Raw genomic sequence first — 23,897 nt, forward strand, 5'->3', positions numbered from 1 at the left:
TGAGGCAGAGAACAGCACGGATGCAAAGTTAAAGCTACAGCATGCATCACATTCAAAATGGTGTTCTGTGATCAAGTTTTCTGATTTCCTTTTTTTCCTAGATGGTGTGCAATTGAACAGGATAAACCAACAGGATACACATGTGTAAGTCTGGAACTCATGTGTTTTATTTAAAAGGAAGTATTTAAACATGATACATATATTATATATATATATATTTTATTTTTTTTGATAATTAAATGAACCCTTACATTGCAATACATGCAAATCAAAGCCACTACTTTAACAAAAATCTCCACAACTAAACAGAGAAGATGTTCTAATGTATCCCAGTAGATTAACGGTTTATTTTAAAGGTCTTATGGCTACTCCACCACAGAAATATTCAACTATAGGAGCCTACCTCTTATGTTGTCAGTCCTGGGTCTTTCCTTTAATTTTTTACATGGTTCATGATTAAGAAACATTAAAATGTCTCAGCAACCGTTGCTGATGTCTGAGCAGACAGAGTAAGAGGAGATCAGTAGCCCTGCCACCACTAATACAAAGTGGAAACAGAGGTGACAACATATTCATGATAGGAGTGAAGTCATTAGAAAAGGAAACTCCTTGTATTAATGGGCATTGGTGATCCAATTGTGTATGTTGTGGTACCCGTGTTCCCTTCCTGGCAGTAAGAGCACCAGGGATACGAATGTCTGCGTTATCACCTGCACCTGATTGCCAAAGTACCATGAGAAGGTGTCAACGAACATAGCACAGAGAAATGGCACGATTCAATCTGGTGCCATCAAAGTGGGAGGCTAGACTTGCACAAGTGTATACAATACAGTAATATAGCTAGTTCAGATACTGTCTATGCAACTTATACTACAAAGTATATTTGTGTGTTTTTTTTAAGAAACCTCCAGTATCAGGAAGGCCAAAGAAACAACAACAGATCACAGATATAAGAATGAGCACAGTCCTACGGGACTTTAAATAAATATGCATCCAAAGAGCTGATGTAAACGATCAAAGAGGACACTGGAGCCTGGGAAGAAGTCTTTGATGGGGCTCAGGAGAGGGGTAAAAAAAAGCCCCTTGGTTGTTGGCATGTCCACAGTGCGTTTGCAGTGTGTCGAAGCCAGGTGGGCTACAATTAAGGATTGGATTGGATGAAGTTTAATCAAATCCAGGGATTTTGGGTATGTTGGCAGACCACCATAGTGATTGGTGGTCCCTGTTAGAACACCTTCACATTCATGTGGTTTTATATACTACAGATAAAGTTTATGATTTGTATTTAGAGAGACAGATGGTCAGGAATTTAATTGAATGAATATAGTAATAATTACAGTCAAAAATAATAATGCATTGATATATGGACAATCAAATACAGACCTGTAGTGTTCAAGTGGGAAAAAAGGCTAAAAACCCAGATATATAAGTAAATACATATTAATAATTAAAATATAAACAAATATGATCATCAGAAGAGATTTCATTCATCTATATCAAGGAATTGCAACACCCACACCAGCATTTTAACCATGTAAGGATGATTTAAATTCAGTCTGCTAAAGAAAGATGGTAACAGGTTGAATTGTGAAAATAATCATGTGTGTGAACTAATTATTTCCCCTTGCTCCGTTTTACATCGAGAAAGCGGGGAGAGCAAGGGAATTCGGAGCTTCCTTTTTGCTTAGGCATCACAATACTCTCGGGCTGAGAAGCATGTGACCGAGTGCTTTATTCAGCAGAGGAGGCGACAGCACCACTCCTGACAAGAGCACCCAAATTAGCACCAGACCGTCTTTAAATAAATCTGTTAGCGACATCGGTGAGCAAAACATAAATTAATCACTGCCTTCCACCCTCCACCGGGAAGGGTTCCTACCAAAATACACCTTCACCCCCGCTTCATATAAATGACTGAGTTTTTACATTATTTTTAATTTGAATACCCATACATATTTCTATATTTCAGCAGGTTTGGGGAATGGAATCGAATTACATCCCTTATGCTCACAGAGGCTTTTCCACCCACTGGATTATTTGTCTGTGATTATTTAGGATGTAAAAGAAGCACACATGTAAACCTTATTATTAAATCACTACAAAGCACTTTGGGGTAAAATGTGGTGTTGTACATAAAAATAGTAATTTCCTTCACAAATTCCAAGGTGTCAATAATTCTTAAAATTCACCGATTCCCAAGTGACTCGTACGGCACAAGGCTCTCTCCACAGCGGACCTCCTGCTACACAGCTCCCCCTGTTGGTGACCAGACACCTGCCACCCATCCTGTCTGTTCTGCATCTGTTCTTCCTTTCCTTAATAATTAGTGCATAAATAAAATAAATAAACACGAAAACAATGTGTCATTATTGCTCTATTTATGGACTCATTGAGTCAAGGACCGTAGCTTTATTTTTCTATAAACCTGCTCTATGAATCAGTTTACTGATTAAAAATAAAGTTTACCAAAAGGTAGCTGCCATTTCTTTAGTTCTTGGCCTGACTTGGTCCCACCTCACATCCCAGTTTCCCAAATAGGAAAACCACTCTAAGCACCAGTACATCCCACTGGTAAGGATGATTGGGTAGCGAGACAGACACACAGACAAAAAATAGGAAATAAACCTCAGTTATTTAACACAACCAAAGCACTTTTCACAGTCAACAACACATGCCGACGCACACTGAAGGAAAAGGGAAAACAGGTTGGGTGTTGACATACAGACCCTGCCATTACACAACTGGGTAACACTTTTTATTTTGAAAGGCTTTTAAGTATTTTCGGGTAATCACAAATTAAACATTTTACAATGAAAATGTAACAAAGATATTAAGAACCTTGAGGTTATAAAATATGGAGCACAAGAGAATATGCACGTACTGGATAAACCAGAAAATCCTTATATATATATATATATATATATATATATATATTATATATATATATAAAAATCAAGGTATACAGCAGCTTTTTGGAATGGATTTCTCTGTTTTGTTTTTTAAAGAAAAGAAGGCAGTCGGTGGCAAAGAAAATGTTTATAAAGTTAAGGTGCAGTACCAACATATGCAAGATATTTTACATCTAATATACAGGACTTCATGTGTCAGATTAAGAAACAATGTGTACAGGACTCGGGTATATCGTAATTAGAAGAAACAATAGCAATTCACTGACCCCTGCCTTGAAAGACCCCTTTTTTGTGATTCACTTCAAAATCAAGCAGACTTTATTCTTAAGTGAATTATCTTTTTTCTTGCTGACATTCCTTTAAAAAAAAAAAAAAAAAAAAAAAAAAACTTTATACATATTAACTTTTGGTCAGTGTCTAGATTAAACAGGTTGATTCTGTTTGGATTTTGGATAAGACATCAGAAGTAAAAACAAAAACAAAAAGAAATAAATGCTTTTCATTTTGGAACAGACAAAGAAAGAACTAATTATAATTTTCCAAAACATACCAAGATACATGAGAGGTTTACAATTTACAAATATTTAATTAGAAGCCTAACTACAGCTTCAGTCACACTGTGCAGAGAAACTAGTATTTGCATATTAAAAGTTCCTTCTGTATAAATCAAAGTATCGTGGGCCCAATGGTGGACTAAAAAGGTTACAGAAAGCAGTTTTAGAACAAAAGGTTTTCAACATATGAATACTAATTCGGACACACAGTTAATATTAATAACAACCTGTGCACGTGGGTCCCCTCACCCCCAATACAAAGTGTTAAAACAAAAACATTCCCACAATGCACATCATCTAACCAAAGTAAAAAGCTGAATGAGACGCTGCCAAATAAGTGAATATCACATGTAGGCAGCGAATAAGTAAATACAAAAGTAACAAGGTGGATTCCAGTGGGATTTTACTTCCTGGAGAAAAAATATTCTGACAACCACTAACATCATGCTTTCTTTTTTGTATTATCTGAAATAAATGTTTTAATCCAAGACACAAACACCATCCTAAATGGTAACATCTTGGCACAAACACAAAGCAAATAAAATATGTTATTAGCAGGTTACTTTACATTCAGTTAAGTATAATTTTTTCCATCACACTTGTATTGAGGGATTCGGTCTGTTTTGTGTCCATTATACCCATATAAAGGGTATAACTCAGCTTGGTTATCTGTCAATGGTCAAATTAATTCCTCACCGGTATACAGATATTAAATCATGTCTTGCATGATAAATGCATGTGAACCTGACCACCAGGAAAACACCAAATGATAACTGTAGTTTCGTTCTCCTCTTCATAACAATTTATTAAACTTTGTGAAAACTCAGAAGCTTTTAAGTCACTAGTAATTGACTCACAATAGATTTGGGAGGAAAAAATATCAGACTACTTGATATAAATGCCAAGCAAATTTAAAATTAATTTGAAAAAAATCCTATTTTCACAGTGCTACAAACACAGTTTTTTTGAGGAGGGGGTTGAGCTGATTTTTCAATATTAATTAACAGTTTTTTTATGGACATTGTTAAATATGCATAATATGAATGCGTGTATAACACATCATACTGCATTGGATAAAAACAGCCCGATGTGTTACACTACTACAATATCTGTCCATCCGTCTCACTGGTAAGAACTGTCTCTATGAAGATGCTGTATCCTGACAATTATGGTTTTCTTTGTGTTTAGGAAAAATGAAAAGAATGAAGGCCTCATAGTCATTAGGCTTTTAATTAAATTAAATTAACGGGGATTCATAATTAGGCTTTTCTGCACGTGTCGTTCATCTCCAAGAGGCAACAATACTTCCTACCATTCTCTGTCAATAAAGTCTACTGCATCTGCCATCTATAGCAGGAGTAAATCAATGTCATGTTAAAAACCATGCAATCTAAATGTTTTGTTTTAACTGGTTTTAAGGATATGCACTGAAATCAAGGTCACTACTGTAGCTTATTAAAGGAGAGGTTGCTGGTAATAGTTTGCTTGCTGCGGTGGGCCAGGGTGCGCTGGCGTGACCATTGGATATGTGGATGCTGGAGTCATGTTAGGATTAGTGTTCTGATAGGCTGACATGTCCATAGCCATGCCCACCTGCTGTGGGTAAGGGGCCGGGGCGCCAGAGCTCTGGGTCATGTAACCTGCGTTCATACCACTGCGGAGGAGAGAAAAATACAAAAGCACAATTTTAATGAGTGAATGTTGGAAAATAGGGTGTTTGTAGCTTAATGCTGCAATAGAAACAAGTTTAGAAGGAGTCTAGTGATTTCAGAATGCATAACACTATGAGTTACCATACAATAATATGTATAAATACAATACTTAAATAATAGATATAATAACAAACATGCCTATTGCAGTCTTATGTCATGTTATTGTTACATAATGCTACTTAAAGGACTAAATGTTGTATTACTTATTAAATGCAATAAAAATCATACGATTAAAAGTCAGTACATACATAAAATATAGTGGTTGCTTTTTTATTTGTGTACTTGTGTACCTCATGTATGGAGTCTGCCCGGGCTGGTTGGCCATCGATGAGTTAACAGTTGGCGGGAGCGACCTCAGAGGGCCAGCCTGCTCGGGGCCCAAACTGTATCCTTGTCCGGGGGCCACCTGAGGAAGGCCTGATGGCATGTATGTGGCGCTCTGTGGTTGCCCTGGGTAGCCCTAGTTTGAGAGAAGAAAAATAAACTCAGGAGGCAGTTACTTTCAACTCTTTTTCTACAGATGTGCCACTATATCCCATTCCTGCTCTCCATATTTTTATCTTTAAAATGTGACATCTTCACCATCGTTAACCAACCCCATTTTAGGACAATCTTGCAGTGCTACCATAGTTTTATTTCTCCGCACTCTTGCTTATTGAAATACAGTCATTTTCACTTAGGATCCTAGAAAATGCAGCAGCCGGAGAACACACTAATTATTATGGTCCAAATGTATGATACAATTAAAACTGAGGTATTTATTACTTCAAAAACTTAATTTAGGCACCTTTGAGAAATGTACGAACCTCCCACACATACATGATGTATTGCATCTAATTATATTTCGCCTTTGCTAAATTTAGTCCAATTCCATGTTAAGAATGATAAAATAGAATCAGTCTTCTTTAAGAAACCAGTCTGCCGAGCGGTGCCCTTCATTTCTCCTGCCGTATCCACAGCGGGGCTCTAACCTGCATTGGGACACTGGCTGACGTCTGTGGGTAATGTGCCTGGGGCTGCATCTTGGAATAGACCGAGTACATCGGGGCCTCGTTCATGAGCTTGTTGTAGAGTTCCAGGGCCTCGAGGACCTTCAAGTTCAACTCAGAGAGCTCAGAGTGTTTCCTGGGAGGAGAACATGTTTAAAAGCAACGCAAGTGCCGTGTGAATGGGCATTGAGGTGTCGTTTTGAAAACAGATGCTATACAAGGAAATAAGGGTGATCTGTAAAACAAGTCTCTCACTTAGACAGATGAGCATACTTGCTACATACACTCCTCTAATACAGTGTGTAATCCAGCACCTCAGTCTATAAATAAATACGTTCACTGGTGTCAGGAGGAGGCAGAGCAATTTGCACGATTAGTTTTTAAGCTTCAATCCCATCACATGCAGGTGAAACACGCAGCTGGCCACATGTCCCGTCACTGGAGGCAACAACGCCTGAGAGGGGGTTCGTTTTTATATACGTCTAACTGTGAGCAGGTTTTAAAAGTAGGTTTCACCGATGGAAAAATAAAGCATTGACCACGTTTTAATTAAACAAGTGTGTATATAACAAAAAGCTTATTTGGTTATCAATGAAAATGGATAGATGTTGTATGATGTTAAAATAATTGTTTTCTACTTTTCATAAAGTCTATACACAGAAATTCAAGATTTTACGTTAGAAATCAAGTTTAAATATTCTCAAGCTCTTATTTAAATACAAATTCTCTTACCGGTCTATTTCTTCCAATTTTTCGTCAATCATTGGATTCATCTGACGACAAACATCTTGTCCAAGAAAATAAAGAAAAAGAAAATCTAATATCAACCAAATAAAGGTAAACTTTTAACACCATCACCACAGGTAAGCATTTCCAGTATAATTTTTTTCGAAAACTCCTTTGAAACCCATGCAATGTCAATGACAATTTAAACTTGTTTCAGCTAAGACTTTAAATTAAACAATGCATATTTGTAATTGTTGCTTTTGAAATGGGGGAAATTTTAGGTTTGCCAATCTGGTCTTGGGCAGCAGGATTTCGATTCGTTACCTTCGAGATACAAAAGCTCTGAAGAGTCCGGTTGTGTGTCGGCTGGGTCTGTGTTCTGAAGCAAGTGCAGAGTCCGGTCCATCTTTTCCTTCAGGCACAAAGAAAAGGTCATTCAAAATATATATTTATTTTAGCTAGTGAAATGCAAAAATCACTGGAGTGGCAGTAAAAATCATAAACGTTAAATCTGCCATGGACACTGGAAATACCCTTAGTCTGTGGTTTCCAAAAGATTTGTACATACAGTGCATACATGTAGACACGCAAACATGTAACCAAGTGTGAGCTTAATACACTATACACAGTTTACAAGGAAGATGTGAATTGTGTGAAACTCAATCTGCACTTAACCTTGAGAGGCATACAATACTCAAAAATGATATAAAAGATTAGAAAACGCATACAAAACACAAACCTCATCTATGAACACGGGCTCGGGTTCGATCTTGGCTTCTAAGCTGGTTTCCTCAGGCAAGGCAGATTTTTCCACAAATGCAGCTGAAATAATGAAGACAGTACAGTGACTTTTTATACACTTTTATTGCTAGAAATACCTTGAATTGAGACAAAGCACAGTGCTGCCAACAGAGAGGATGATCTGCTCACCTGGTTCGGGCTCGGAGTTCAGGTTGGTCGTCACGAAGTTCGATGGAAACAAACCGACACCTCTGTGATTCTCGCCTTTCCACCAGTTTGGATCACTGTGTAAATGAAACAAAATGGAGGAACAGAATTAAACAGACAACATCTTAAATAGACAATATTGAATTGAACACTATAAGAGAATAACTGAACTGGAGTGGGGGGGGGGTGGCGTATTTATGGATCCAAACCATAAAATGTAAAAATAAAAGCATTTTTATAATTTGATTTAAATATTTAAATCACACAATGACTAATGATTGTAACACATACACTCCTATTGCGTACTATGTGAATCGTGTTTGAAACTCTCGCTTGAAAAGGTCCTTCTTGCCTCCATTAAATTATTAAAACGATTAATTAGATCTCATTATTTTCAGAGCAGCGGCTGACGTGTGGAGACAGAAGGGGAGATTAATCTGGGGATGGGACGTTAATCTACCTGTCATCCTGAACGATGATGAGTTCTCCCGCCTTGAACGTCAGCTCGTTGTCCTCCGCGGCCTCGAAGTCGTACAGGGCGCGCACCTTGCGGGACTCGTTGCTGTTGAACGGGGGGTCCGCGGGGACAGTGATGGGGAGTGTCTCCGTCTGCTGCTGACGCTGTTCCTGCAGGGATAGCTCGATGGCTACCCGTAATAAACACGCCACATTAGGCTGTACTAAAACCACTGCTTCGGAAAAACAACGTATGTAAAGGGTACATTTATACTACATATAGAATCTGTCATGGAAGTCAAGTGACAATTAATTTATTGTTCAATACACAATCTAGACTGGTGTGCGTTATAATTAAAATGAATGAATGAAGGGAAAGCAAAGCCATGCTTCTGAAAACATCTATATTAATAAAGACTTTAAAATCAGGTGTTTATTATGGACCAGAACCATACCTTTTGCCAAGTCATCATCCTCCACGACTTTGCCAGCTGCAGGGGCACTGGACTTTGTGCTTGTGGAGCTCTGTCAGCAAACAAAACGTACAACATATTAGGAAGACTAGGAATATGGCATAAACATTAGGATAATCAATATCAATCAACATCATACCCCCCTTTGAAAGTGAAATTGTTTCATATTTCAGTGGTCGTGAAGAATAATTTAAGGTTAGTTTTCCTAACTTTGCTAGTGCAGGGACACCATCTAGAGGAGTTATATTAGTACTACAGTGCAGGTTTAAACAGCTGGCTGAACCATGTCGCCATTATATTGAGTGTCCTTTTCCTACTCAGAACTGCGCTGTCCTGCACTGGCTACATCATCATTTTACAGCCTTAGAAAAAATACAAACAAACATACAGCCTCCTCTAAAATAGCAAAACCACATAAAATAATCTTATATATATATACAGCTCTGGAAAAAAAATAAGAGACCACCTCAAGTTCAGAAATCAGTGTTAAGCAGTCTCTTAATTTTTTCCGGAGCTGTATATACATTTATGTTTTCAAAATTACATTTTCCCCTTAGAACATGAAAGATGAAACTCAACAGCTATCTGTACAAAAAGTCAAATATACTGACCAAAACCCACTGGATCTCTGGACAGGTCTAATTTTCAGATATTAATCTTTAATAAGAACTTCTTTTTCAAAGGGCATTATTGATGTCCTTACAAAATTCAATTAATTATATAATTAACCCACAATTAAATAAATAAATACAAATACAACATCAAAACTATCTACATCAGGGGTTCCCAACCCTACCCTGCTGGTTCTTGTCCCAATCGAGCTCTCGATTACTTAATTGAGCCTTAATTGAAGTAACAATCTGCTTAGGTTTGACTTTTTATTTTTATAATAAAAGAGTTTGTTCTTTAATAAGTTATTTATACAATTCTATACTTAAAACCCCAACTGTTAGTTCAATTAAGGTTCAATAAAGTAATTAAGAGCTCGGTTGGAACAAAAACCAGCAGGGTAGGAGGTCCTCCGGGGCCGGGGTTGGGAGCAACTGATATACATGAAAGAGAACGACACGTACAGACTCGTTCACACTTAAGGCAAATGCAAATAATCTGGCAGCTATGCAAATTACACAAGAAAACAGTTAACTTGTTCCCCAGTGTGAGCCAGCTTTATACTTTCAGTGGCATTTGGCTGCAAATGACCAAATATTTCCTGTAACAAAGACATATGGATAAATATTCATCAGACCGAAGTTAACGACCATAAAGACTGATAAAATAAAAACCAGGCCGCAGTGACTTTAATAAGGGGATTTGAAACCCAAGGGGCAGCTGTGGGTTTAAGGTTAGCACCTGTGAGCTGGAGGAGGGAAACACCACACCCTCCTCCTTCAGGGACTTGATTGTGGCCCCAATGAGGCTGAGCTGAGGGTCCTTCTGGAAATCATCGGCCCACTCCACCATCAGCGCCTTCAGCTTCTCACACACCTTGGGGTGAGCCTGTCAATCACACCAGGAGGACAGGTCTTAAGACTTCTAACAAAAATAAAGGTCTATATTTCAAATGTTAAATGTTATTATATATATTAAAACATAAAACATTACCGCTTACACGTGGCATAATATAAATATACAAATACAAAGGGCTCCAGAAAAATATCTTGATTGAATTGATTAAAAGAACAATACACACACATTTTTGTTTTAAAAAAAGACTCACAAAATATATTTATACTGGCTTTTCCAAGAGAATCACAATACCTTATTCAATAAGCTGCGGACTTCACTGGCAAAGTCTCTGGAACAGATTTCTAAGTGGAAGATTTTGCCACTGTTTGAGACACAGGCACTCAGCAACTGACAAAAGACAAATGACATTAACAAATGAATTCATTAACAACTATCTAATGAAACAAACACAGATCTGTTCCTTTAAGGAATAATATACATCATGGGGGTTTGATATATATTGACACTGAGGATGACACAAAGAAGCATGAAAGGATGTCTGCTTAGAATAAGAGACACAGAAAAAGAAATGTATGGATCTGAGAACAAACAAAAGTGTGTGACGTAATTGAAAGAGTGACAATGTTAAAATGTCAATGGACTGGACACGTTGCAAGAACAGATCAAAGATGGACAAAGGAAGCTATCAAATGGATCCCAAGAGATGAAGAGACCTAGAAGACGACCACATACAAGATGGGAAGATTAAATGATAAACTTTGCAGACATGACATGGAAAAGAGCAAGTGGAAGCACACACATAAACACACTTACTCCACAACTACATTAGAGAGGAGAAATCCAAGTCTAAAAAATGCACTTTGACAAACTTGGGGCTACACCAAATTAAAACTTTGACCTACTCACAAAAAGTAAAGTATAAACCTGTACCCTTTAGCAGTTTAATGCAGCGTCAGAAGACACTTTGTACTACTCCAACATCAAAAAGTGATAGGGTACAAGTCTGTAATTTGCAATTCGTGGGTAGGTCAAAGTTTTAATTTGGTATTGGCCTTGGTCAGACTGAGTACATTGCCAGAGAAATAAAATGAGAAAAGACAAATACATTCAAATCAGCTTTCAAATAACTTCTTAAAATAAGATTGGAATAAAATACAGCTGGTGACCCTTGATAAGGGCAACATAACTGGAATAACTAGGCCCTACATCCTTCTCTTTTTGCTCTGACACCTGATGTTGAACATGAATAAGAGAAAGTAACATTGTAAAATGAGAACCTGCAACCTGATTACATAAACTTCCTAAAGGTAATAATCACAAGGTACGCGGGTTATGGATTAGGAAGGTTTAACCACAACTACTACCACTATCCTGTATCTATGCAAAACATGTCAACGTGAACAACCTCTTCAACCAAACTCAAAGTATCCATTCAGTTCTCAATTAGACACATCACAAAGTTGTCTCCAATGTGGTAGAGCAGTACTATCATATACGATTCTCTGGCAGAAAGGCATACTATTGATAGAATGCATTGAAAGAAGAGCCATAGTAATTAGATGATACAGTGTGCAGTCCAAACTGCTCAATTAAATGGACAATTTGTCTCGTTAGGAATTTCTCATTAGCAGATTAAAAAACTGTGGTGCTTACATAGCGTTTTAAAATAAGAGATCTGTTCAGAAAATGATGTATGTAAAGATCTGAAAGTTTGGATTGCATACATGAAATCAATTAACTTAATAAATGCAACAGCTAAATAAACTTTCAAAAGAAAACATTATTGAAACTGAGCACTTACAGTCAGAGCCTGCATTGCAACATGAGGGACCTTGTGGTTGACTCTCTTCATTATGGATTTCAGACACTCTTTAGCTCTGAAGAATCAAAACGTTGAAATAAAACATCACCAAAATTGGAAATTTAAAACACACAGAAGTACTTCTACAACTGTTACACGACACACGTTGTACATCTTACAAACTATTTTTAACTGCTCACAAAGTAGTTACTTAATTTTGCTGTAGTGATTTTTATTACAACAAAAACTAAATCAGGTAAACACAGGTATTTTACATCCTCAGTATTCCAAATACAGCATGCAAACAATATATGCCTCATTTTATCTACATTTTGAGAATGAGCAAATCAGAATCATTATAATAACGATACTTTAAAATACATGGAAATGGCAAAAAGTACTGGAGTTTTGAATAGGGCTGAAAACAGGGAAATTGGAATTGATTTCCATAGATGCTAATTTTAGCATACCCATTAGGTGTTGTCCCAACCCGATCACAGATATCCATAATAAGGCCCCAGTCATCTGCCGTATTGTTTTCATTTGTAGCTTTCTCTGTGAAACACACAAACACAAAACAGAACCGTTAATGCCAGCCAATGTGAAGTGTGAACAAGTTCTCATGCTGTTGGTCAATATGTATATTGTGTCACATGTCAAGCATTGTGAAAAATGTGGCTGAAACTATAGGGTCAATTAGCTAATAATACCAACTTATGCAAGTTCCCACCCTCCTTATTCTCTCTTATATCTATACCAAAGAAAGTATAAAAGGATAGATAGTTCTACAACAGAGCTTTAGTATAATATGATGGTTTATATTGAATACTATAACATGAAAATCAGCAAACAAAAGACCACAGCGTTTTCCAAAACAATATTTATATTGTGTACTCTTGGGAGATTTAAATTGTCTCGCAAACATTTTGCACATTGCACAAGTTCCCTTTATGAAGGTTGAGGAGCAACAGCACATTGAACACAGTCCCTGGTCTATGTTGTGTAATCGATAATAAGATTATCAATGCATTACGTAGACATGTAAGGTTTTAATCACCTGGCGAATGACGTCACTGTCAACTTGCTCACCTGTTAAAACCCCCTGCTAAAGTTACAGAAATTATACCTCTAGTGTTTCCATTGCCCAAACATCACCCTACTCAAATACACAGTATTGGCTACGGAATTCAATTAAAGATTAACATCACAGGCCCTGCGTTAAAAATATAAATGGTCTAATGATAAACTAGGTCAGTTATCTGGGTAAAACAATGTTATAACCCTAAAATGATCCGTGTTTTGTTTGTCAGACACCTTGACTAGCTAAGCCTACGTGTTACTCACTGTCTGAAAAAAAACACACAAAGTCACATCATGTCAAAATGTCCACCTAGACAGCGTTTTCCTCTTCGTTGTGAAAATACACGGGAGCAGCAGCAAAGGCAATGAATAATCGCCCCGTGATCGTTACACTGTCATTAGCATACAGGCCAAGAAAAACATTGGGAGTTTAGCCCATACTTCCTATGAAAACGGAATCGACTGTGTAAACACAAGCGCACATCGGCGTATCGATCATTTCACTCACCCACATCCTGATCAAACGGGTTCTGCGTGAATAAAGGCATCTTGATCCCTCTGGTGCGGAAGGCGGCCTCGGGTTTGGGGGAAACCAGTAGTGTAAATATTAGGATTTTACCTGCCTCCCTTCCTCATCCATCCAACTCGGTTCACTTTCACCAGTTGCTCTTCCTTAAACCTAGTCGGCTAACAACTTGCCTACAAAAATATATCCATATGTAAAAGACCTCCTTTATATCGGTGTTGTTCAAAAGCATCACTTTCTTATATCGTATGTTTTAAGAATTGTAATTAAACTATATTTTATTTTCGCGTGTAATATGATTCAGGCATCGCAGCGGGCAGCTTCGTTTGAGGGCAGTGCGCTAAGTACGGAGAGCGCCCCCATGCGCCAGGCGGTGGTAAAGCAACCAAAACCATTGATGTTTAAACAGATAGATGATAGAATAAATAGATGCAAGATAACAGATGTGCAATTATGCATCATATTTTAAAATGTTAATACAAAAATAAACAAGTGCAATAGCAATTATCAGTATGTGTCCTTTTGCACTATTGGCAGTTTAAAAACATTTGGTTTTTCCAGTGAGAAAGTTGCCTCAAATACACCATGAGGACTGTAAAAATAAATGTGCAATTCTTAGTTTATAAGTATGTATTGCAATATTAGCTTCACCACCAGCACAGCTCTCCGTGACACTAAACCCCAGATCCCCGCAGATGTCGCTGTTTTGAACCTGGGCCTGGGCAGAGGAAGCCTCCACTGGAGCCGCAATTTCCTGCTTCGGAGCGACGGGAGGAGATCAGCGAGTCCCAGCGAGAGACATGGCAGCACCCGCTCCCGGGGCCGGCAAAGCGACGCACAACGATGCGTCCCACAAGCGCAAAAAGGGGCCGGGGGCTCTGGCAACCGCCTACCTGGTCATCTACAATGTGGTCATGACGGCAGGGTATGTAAGGCAGTGCTGGCACAGGGCATTTCCGTGCAAAATGAGGTGGCTCCGCATGAATGAGAGACGCGTTGTGTTTTATCTTGACCTGCCATTCTGTGCCTCACAAAGAAGTGAGCCTGGGTGTGCGTAAAAGTATAGTGTGCATCAAATCTGATGTGTGTTTTAGTATTGCACACTACTTAGCTGCACCAAATCTAAAACACAGTGCCTGATATAGGTGTGCATCTATATCCAGACAGCAGCGGTGATTATAAGCAGTGTATTTAGCTGTACCCTTCACGATTAGCGATTTTGCAACTTGAACCTTGACTTGCTCTTCAGATGGATGTGTGAGATCTGTCGATGCATCTGATTTGCCTTGGAGTGCTTTTGCATGTTGCCAGTTACAATGTAAACCAGCCGATTCTGATTGTGGCGTTGTGCTATTTTTAATCTGTGTCAAGGCGCTCCCACCCACGATGGTTGTGTTACTTTGTGGAGTGCAAAGGAAACTGGACTTTCTATGTAGGAAACATAGTCAAATGCACGATCAGACTGACACCTCGACACACATACACGTAGATCAGATTTTAATTCACCATAGCAAGGAATATCAGGTGGTTTTAGCTCCTTTTCTTGTTTAAAAATAGCCTACTTCAAGTGCTGAAGATCTGGGTTGCTAGTTCCCTGTGGTGTCATAATTATGCATTTGATTTCCAAGCACTGATTCATAGGGAGAGGGGCTGTGTTTCTGCTGCAGATACATTCATGACATTGATAGCAGGCAAAGTTAAAAATGTACCGGTTTCTATTATATTGTTCACAACATATCTGTTTTTAAGGTGTGCTCTAACCAATGTGTTGTGTCACTTTTTTTTTATTTTCCTGAGGACAAAAAGAAAGTTGAATTTAATTCAATTCATCATTACCCCCCCCCCCCCCACCTAAAAATATGTTAGATAACAACAAAGTCTGGGAGATCCCTGCATGTTTGCATTTCTTGACAGGTAGAGAAAGTCAATCTGACCCCCAGGCTGACTGCAGAAAATGTCATTATGTAGCTTTGTTTCGATCTTATATTTTCAGCAACTAAACCAGTTAATCTGCCATACTTGTAGCTGTAAACGAAATCAATTTCCCCAAATCATATAATCTGTACAGTTTTTATTTTTTATTTGAGTGAAGTAAAAACACCAAAACAACGCTTCTACACTGTTTTTACATATCTAAAATAAGTAGTAGTAAGAATAATAATAATTAAGACAATAATTCATAATTGCAGAGCTGTTATGATGTTCATAATATAATGCAAACTTCAGTTAACAATGGTTTCCCTTTTAGGTGGCTGGTCATAGCTGTTGGACTGGTCCGTGCATATCTTGCCAAAGGCAGCCATCACGGCCTGTATTACTCCATAGAAAAGCCCCTGAAGTTCTTTCAGACGGGGGCTCTCCTAGAGGTGGGTGGTAGTGAACTGTTTCACATTTTCACTTTTTAACCAATGAGAAGCTGTGACTTCACATGGAGCCATTTCTTATCTTGGGCCCTTTTGGCTCGGGCTTTGTGTGTAACTGCTCACATGACCCATTAGGTGGAATGTCGAGGAGTATTAAGCCGACTGTATTCAGTACAAAGTTTGAATAGATTTTTTATGGGGAATGTCACTCCACTTTCCTTTATATTTATTTATATTTATTCCACATTGTTCCCAATGTTTTGTAATACATATGAACCCTATGTAATCTAATAATGGTTATATTTTTATGCCACTAAAAAATATTTATTGAAATACCTGATTCTGTTTCTGGTATATTCGTGTTTTTAATGTATTTTCCTTTACCAGAAAGGTAATTTCAAATTTTAAATAGTGTATAAATGGTAACTTTAATTAAATGAATGTCCAGAATGAGAACTCTTCAGCACTCCGTGTAAATAAACAAGTCCTTTCCAAACCTTTTTTCCAGAGCTTTTTTCTATTATTATTTGATTATTCTATTATTACTTTATAATTCAGTGTTATTGTTATGTGTGACACTTTGCAGTGTTTCCATCTATATAGTATATATTATTAGTAGTAATAATAATGATCTGGAGAAACTGCTCTGGCCTCCATAGTATATCGGTAAGCTTCAGCATTTATAGACAATTTGTCTTTATGACCAACACCTGTTACACCTCTTTCTGGTATTCCCAGAAAAAAAGTACAATTTACTAAAAACCTTTGGAATCTGCTAAAATATGTTTTTATTTTCTTTCTCTCACCAGATATTACACTGTGCTGTAGGTAAGTGATGCGTGTGGCTGTTGGAACATTGTATGTATGTATAAATAATAATGACATTATTAATTCAAAAATTGCTGTGAGGGTGGGATCATTTGCTTGGTAGACATATAATTGGTGATTCAATCAAATTCGCCAATAATGCCAAAATAAGTCAACCACTAATATTCAGTATTCGTAATTGTCATCAGAGCCACCTGCTGGCCATTTAGGTGTGACATCCAATACATTTACAAAGGCCATCTTACTAATATGTACCAAGTAATAAGTATTCTGCAATAATTGTGTAACCTAATTATAAAACACAGATAAGTGTATTTTAAAGTTAAATGCATTCACATTCGCAAGTAAATGCAATCCACTTAATATTATGAATAATATTCAAACTACAGTCGATTTTTAAATAATGTGTGTGTGTAAATATAATTTTTTTACCAGGAATTGTCCCATCATCTGTAGTTCTCACAGGATTTCAAGTGATGTCACGAGTGTTTCTCACGTGGGCCGTAACACATAGTGTGAGAGAGGTAATGAATTTCCATAAATTGATATAAAACCGTTTACGTTTACATTCATGATGCAAGCTAGTAGCAGGGATGACAATCTGTAATTTTTACGTGAGCTGCAATGAGGGCGACAAATCCAGTGCTGTTTAGATGTAATCTGGTCTGCTATCCAGTAAGTGTTGAAGCATCACATCCTGACATACAGAAGAGCTATGCTTCAGGGTATTCACAGTCATGATTGTGATAAATTATATTTGTACGTTTAACAAGTTACTAAAATAATTGAATGGAACATAAAATCACAAATACTTTACCTATACACTCCTACTAACACACAAGTACATGTAAACGTATCATTGCTAGTTCACCTTTAATCTCTAATTAAAATCTTTAGTTCATCCGGGGATTAAAATTAAATTGTCCTACATAATATTCAGGTTCTATATTCTACACTGTGATGATGTTAATATGGATCAGTCTGATTTGGAGTAAAACGTATTCCTTTGTGCTGTTTATGATTATTTTAACTTTAGGGAATGGAGTCAATTAAATCATAAACATGTAATTATTCTTTTTGAAGAGTGAGAATGATCACATTTTAGAATAGGTGAATTTATAGAACAATAGATATTTCAATCGCCAAAACAAGAGTGCAGACAAAACAGAAAACACTGCTGAGAGAGGTCAGGGTGATTATCCTCGCTTTGTGCTCCATGGCACCATTTTCACATCATTTTAGGTAAGTGAAAAAGAGAAATACAAACAAGCATTTATATATTTTGTGGAAACTGAAGTGCCGCTTTATTCTTTTTAAACTAGAGCATTAAATATGTTGGGAGACATTGTGTTACATTTTCACCATGAACCCCCAGCTGTCTTATGAAAAATGTTGCCTCGTATCAGATAACTGTTTGAGCTGTTTGAATACCTGCTGAATTCGTACTCTGTGTTAGTTGTGGTGGAGAAACTTTCACACTATTTTAATTATTAATATTATATTTAATTAAGTTGAATTTGACTATATGGAGAAATCACCATTCTTTGAAAGGCAGAGATATGTCTTAAGTTGAGGTGTTGTTTGTTTACCCTAGTGGAAGGGAACATGCTGAAACATTGCTGTATGTAAGTTTCTTTCTTATGAATAAGTCAATTAACATTGTCATGAGAGTGGCCTACTTGTTAACGGTTTCTTTTACGTTCTGGAACTCCCTGAAAATGCCTGTAATTGGACTGAGTGTGTACTGTCTTCATGAATACATAATATACAAATAAACATAGTCAGGTGCTGCTTAGCGTGGGGGCTTGTTGTGGAAGTGCACGTGTTAGAGGACGCATGTACCTTGTCTTGGTTGGTCAATTAACAATTGTCGATTTCAAATTGAGATGGTAGAGAAGAAGAAAAGGAGCTGTTCGAAGTGTAACATGCTTTGCATTGACAGGGAAGATTGTGGTGTGTAGTCTGTGTGAGTTTTTGAACCTAATTTAAAAAGGTTGAAATAACAGCATGATCTGAACTAATGTTTTGATGCAGTTCATCTGAGACCCATGAATAGGTATGTTTCTTCTAACCTGAGCTCACATTTCTCCTAATCTAGGTACAAAACGAAGACAGTGTTTTGCTTTTTGTGGTTGCTTGGACAGTAACGGAAATTATCCGCTACTCCTTCTACACATTCAGCCTTCTCAACCATCTTCCATACCTCATTAGATGGGCCAGGTAATATGCAGATATGTTGTTGAACATTAAAGTGCCAGAACCTATACTATATTTACATTTGCCTGTTTTTATTGTGTGTGTGTGTGTGTGTGTGTACAATACAGTGTTGTGTGTGAGTAGATATACAATATTAAAGGATTCTTATTTAATAGAATGTTTTAATTGACATTAAACTACATTTCCCTACTTGGAACATATTAAGTTTGCTATGAAATGTTTTAATTGATGTCAATATATTTCGTGTCAGAACTGGTTCTTTTCGATCTGTAGTCTAAGACTCCTCAGCATTATTCTTCACGGCCGTGCCCACGTTGTTATTGTGAGGGTAATGCATTTGTACAGACAGTGCTTCTCAGAAGGCTTTTTACAAGTTACAAAAGGTCTGGAATGGAAATCTCTCCGTCACAAAGACGCGGAGTGGAGATTGGGATTGTAACGTGGGTTTTCAAAACCGTGGCAACAGGGTCTTTAACAGCCTTCGCCCGCAGGGAACTTGTTTTTGCAGCTATCTGTGCTTTTCAGCGTTGCCTGGTGGCGAATTATGAATCAGCCTCCAATTTTATCTTGGGCTTCTACAGTTTTGTGTTTGTTTTTGCCCCCCCACCATTTGTTTTCTTCTAGTTTCTTACAGATTTTCTTACAGATTCATTTTACATCTGTACTGTTCACACTGATTTGAATGACACATTAATCTAATTATGTATTAAATTATGATATTACATTAATTTGTCTGTAGGAGGAATTGTATTACTTTAACCATAACATACTATCTGGCATCACACAAACAGAAAATACACTGCATGACATATTCTTACTGAATCTGTGGACGACTCTATCACAGTGGGCCAGGATAACGACTAATCATAGCCGTAGTTTGTATCGTCTCGATTATCCTGTTATTCTATTTATTTTCTTATGCACGATACACATCTGTCTTTTGGTTCTGGATGGTTTTCTGAAGTTAATTTGCCAGCATAAGTAATAAGTGCATTGTCGCGAGTTTATCCACAGCATAGTTTTGTATTTTCTGGGCTTTAAAACTCTTTTCAGAAGTTGTTTGTAGTGTGGTAACTATCTGGGCCTAAATAGCAGCAGTCGGTAGTCATTAAGATCAGCAACAAGAAAGAAATGAACTGGAAAAACGCAGGTGATACAAACTCTTTTTAACTGCTTTTTTTTAGATACACTCTCTTCATCGTTTTGTACCCCATGGGTGTCACCGGAGAGCTGCTGACCATATATGCCGCTCTGCCCTACGTCCAGAAGACAGGGTTGTATTCGGTGACACTGCCGAACAAATACAACTTCTCCTTCGACTACTACACATTCCTCATCCTGACAATGGTCTCTTACATTCCCCGTGAGTAGAAAACTGACACCCGAACACAATCCTTGTATTTTGTATTGGTTAGATTTAATACTATATTGCACTTTATATTTTAGAAACCCTTACAAGGAGATTGAGTATATTACTAATTAATTAACTGGAGTAATTTCGTATTAATGTACTCCTGCTGAAACAGAATGAAGTGGTGAATAATCTTTTGTTTTTGTATAAAGTTACCCATACCAGATCAGTTGGTAACTTTATTCTGGGGGCTGGGTTTTTTATAAAATGCATTTTAAAAGAGAGGATGTCACTTACTCCTATTAAATGTTTATTCTTTTTCCTTCAACAGTTTTCCCCCAGTTGTACTTTCATATGATGAGACAGAGAAAGAAAGTGTTGGGACCAGCAGAGGACTACAGTAAAGTGGAATAAATCCGGCGGCGCCCCAGACGGAATGATTAATACAAAGTAGACGACCGCAGAAAAGATTACATTTTAAATGTTGCCTGACAAATTTAATATCTGCTCATCAAAAATGAACCCAAATGTCTCAAATGGGGGGAAAAAATAATAGGGCCAGGATGATTACTAACACAGTACTCGTTTGTAAATGAACTTTTAAATATTGGGATGTTGCATTTTGAAATAAAAGATGAGATGCTTGTTTCTAGAAGATGAGAACATGCAAGTATTATGATAACCAACATGCTTACAATGTGATAATGGTAAAATTAAAATAAATACACTTAATATGAATGTAACATCTGGTGTTAGTTGGCAGAGTCACTTAGGATACTGAAAAAATATAGAATTTCTTAGTTCTACGAAACCAGTCGGTAATCATTCTGTATTATTCCTAAGAACCCTTATATTCGTTAGCAGTGTACGTAAAAAATGTAATTAAGAACACTGCTAGTTTGCTTTTCCCATCATTGACTGTTTTGTAAGGCTGGAGCAATTGATTTATGGGTAATATATTTATTAATCAATGTGATGAAAGAGCAAAATCTAAAATTCAGCAGATTCTGTGGAGTGTTGTGCAACATTACTAGCAAACAATAAATAAATATACAGCAACGTATAAATACGTGAGATCTCACACCATCAGTGTTTGTGTATCCCAGCTGAAGGGAAAAAAACGAATTGGTTCAAAGGAAGTGTGTTCAAATTGTACACAGAATCAGGGAAAGTGATTTGAAGGTAGCAGAGAAAGACACATCTTTGCAAAGAATCACATTAATAATTGAATTAAATGCAAAGATATTAACCAAAACAATATAATTAATTGATGCACTGGCTCAGCCTTACTGTTTTGCTCATGAGGGAAAAAATCCATATTCTATAAAAAAAAAACACCACTTTTTGAGTTCATTTTAATAGGGGTGAGGACAGGTTAAAAGTATGCATATTGTAATGTTCATAAATTGAATTATTCAGCAGAAACCAAGCTTACAGGGATATCTCCCCAACGGTTCCAGATCTATTTTCATAGTAAAATAACGTTAAGCTTGTTTCGCACATATTATTATACTACTGTTTCATCGTTGATCTGTTTAAACTGGAATTGCAATCTTGACCGTGAATTGTTTACCTGTTTCCCATCAATCTTGTTTATATTTCTTAGTTCAGCAAAATTACCTGATTATATAATTACATGAAATTAACGTAGCAACACATAAGACTAAGCATACAATAAACGTAGCAGTGTAATATAGAGTTTTGTACAATTAAATAAGCCTTAATAGACTTTTTGTGTATATTTTTTCGATTAATTTATTGAACTTTAAAGCTTTACCTCGTTAGTGATGATAAACCGAACCCATTTAATCCAAGTGAAACCTGTGCACTGAACATTATGGGAAAAGGGGTCTGGCTAATCCAGTAATAAAGTTTGTGTTGCATTGCTACAGTTCATGCATTTTATTATATAATTAAAGCACTGAGTAGCTAGAACTACTAAACCGTTAAGAAACAGAAAGCCTCGACCAAACTAGAAACCAAGGTGAATCAGATTAACTCCTTTTGGAGTCACGCATTTCCAGTCATTCAAATCCAGTAATAACTGCAGAAAGATCTGAAGGGAGTGTAGTTGAATGCATGTCATCTGCTCTTTAGTTGGTTGTAAAGAGGGACCAAGAACAGGGTAATGTTTTATAGAGCGTCTAAGCTTAGTATGGGTTCCGTTTACAGCATTTATATTCATATTGCCTATGCTAGCATTAGAGAGAGTTTTGTACAGTTTTGACATATCAGGCTCAAATAACTGCCACAGTTTTGTACGGTTTTCCTGCTCTACTGGTCAAATTAATTATTGATTTATAAATAGCTAACCAACAAACAAACACTAGCTTTACACAGTTAGGCTTGGAAATTGTAACTGTTTTAGCTATGGCTTCTTTTTAGTTTAATTAAGAGTATCTTTTAATATTTTACAGTACTTTAATAGTGTTTGCATATTTTTAGTTCAGTTGTTTTGCTGGACTTTTGTATTTTACAAAATCATACTGATGCTAAGGATTGGTCATTTGAAATGCATTTTAATCCTAACTTTACATGCACTTATTTACAGTTCTCCTAATTCAGATATTGACTCTGTGTGTTATTCTGTCATGATGCAGTGACTTCATCATTCTGTCTTTAAAAGTACAATACAAATCGTGTTGCAGGTGATCTTCAATATCTTTATCACCGTAAATATTGGTAAGAATATGTAACAAACAAATAATAATAATAATAAAATCCTTATAATGAAGCCAAGGTGTTCCTGAAACAAAATCCTTTTATTATCTAGAGCATAATAAAATCGATGTTGTACTTTATCAGTGTAGTTGGTTTGTACCGTGTTGTTTTCCCTGATAAACAGTGCGTTGTTTCTTGAAGGGTCCTCTCTGTTATTTTCAGTCTTTCCTGCAAGAGTTTTCAATGAGAAATTGCAAAACTTGGCTGAATTGCATGGTGTCTGGTTTTCCCTTGCTGGAATTTATGACAGTTACTTCACAGTAGCAGGTTGGTATTGCAAGGTTAGGAGAAATGTCTCGCATAGATTTAAAAAAAAAAACTTTGCAAATATTGTATAATGTATCAGCATGGCCATGGGTTTAGCAAAATTGAAACATGTATATGACTTTCAAATACAGTGCAGTTCTGTGTAACTTTGCATGTCAACAGAAAAAAAAAATCACCTTGTGTCCCAATATGGCACTATTGGGGGGAGAAAAAGCACGTAACATTTTACTTGGATTCAATTTAACAAGGTTGGGCTTTTTGATACAAACCTTTTGCATGGGACCATTATCTTCAAAATATGAGACCAGACTTTGTATAATATAGCAAGTAATATAATATATATTTGCAATAAACTCTTAATACAGGAAGCAAAACTGTGGTCTGGATTCTTTCTGTTCTTTTTTGTCTTTATTATTTTTTGGTTTTGCCAAAGCTAAGCAAGGCATTACATGACAGTGGTGCTATAAATAGATCAGAGTTGATAAAGGTGCCCTAGGGAGGGTTTGCTC

At 36.9% G+C, this 23,897-nt stretch overlaps 2 protein-coding genes across 2 annotated transcripts; one reads left to right on the plus strand and one right to left on the minus strand.

The window, feature by feature from the left end:
- Positions 1–3,017: 3,017 nt before the first annotated feature.
- On the minus strand, positions 3,018–13,916 carry stam2 (signal transducing adaptor molecule (SH3 domain and ITAM motif) 2). Its single transcript, XM_066688442.1, has 14 exons — positions 13,624–13,916; positions 12,506–12,590; positions 12,036–12,111; positions 10,526–10,621; positions 10,118–10,264; positions 8,750–8,819; positions 8,299–8,485; positions 7,821–7,915; positions 7,630–7,712; positions 7,215–7,302; positions 6,897–6,951; positions 6,147–6,300; positions 5,466–5,635; positions 3,018–5,117 (listed from the first exon to the last, which is right to left on the minus strand). The coding sequence occupies exons 1-14, from the start codon at positions 13,661–13,663 to the stop codon at positions 4,919–4,921; spliced, it is 1,545 nt and encodes a 514-aa protein (XP_066544539.1). The 5' UTR covers positions 13,664–13,916; the 3' UTR covers positions 3,018–4,918.
- A 335-nt stretch (positions 13,917–14,251) lies between these two features.
- On the plus strand, positions 14,252–23,134 carry hacd2 (3-hydroxyacyl-CoA dehydratase 2). Its single transcript, XM_066688443.1, has 7 exons — positions 14,252–14,566; positions 15,890–16,007; positions 16,814–16,832; positions 17,268–17,356; positions 18,931–19,052; positions 20,234–20,412; positions 20,732–23,134. The coding sequence occupies exons 1-7, from the start codon at positions 14,442–14,444 to the stop codon at positions 20,812–20,814; spliced, it is 735 nt and encodes a 244-aa protein (XP_066544540.1). The 5' UTR covers positions 14,252–14,441; the 3' UTR covers positions 20,815–23,134.
- Positions 23,135–23,897: the final 763 nt, after the last annotated feature.

Source organism: Amia ocellicauda, chromosome 16, assembly GCF_036373705.1.
Source record: "Amia ocellicauda isolate fAmiCal2 chromosome 16, fAmiCal2.hap1, whole genome shotgun sequence".
Taxonomy (NCBI): Eukaryota; Metazoa; Chordata; class Actinopteri; order Amiiformes; family Amiidae; genus Amia; species Amia ocellicauda.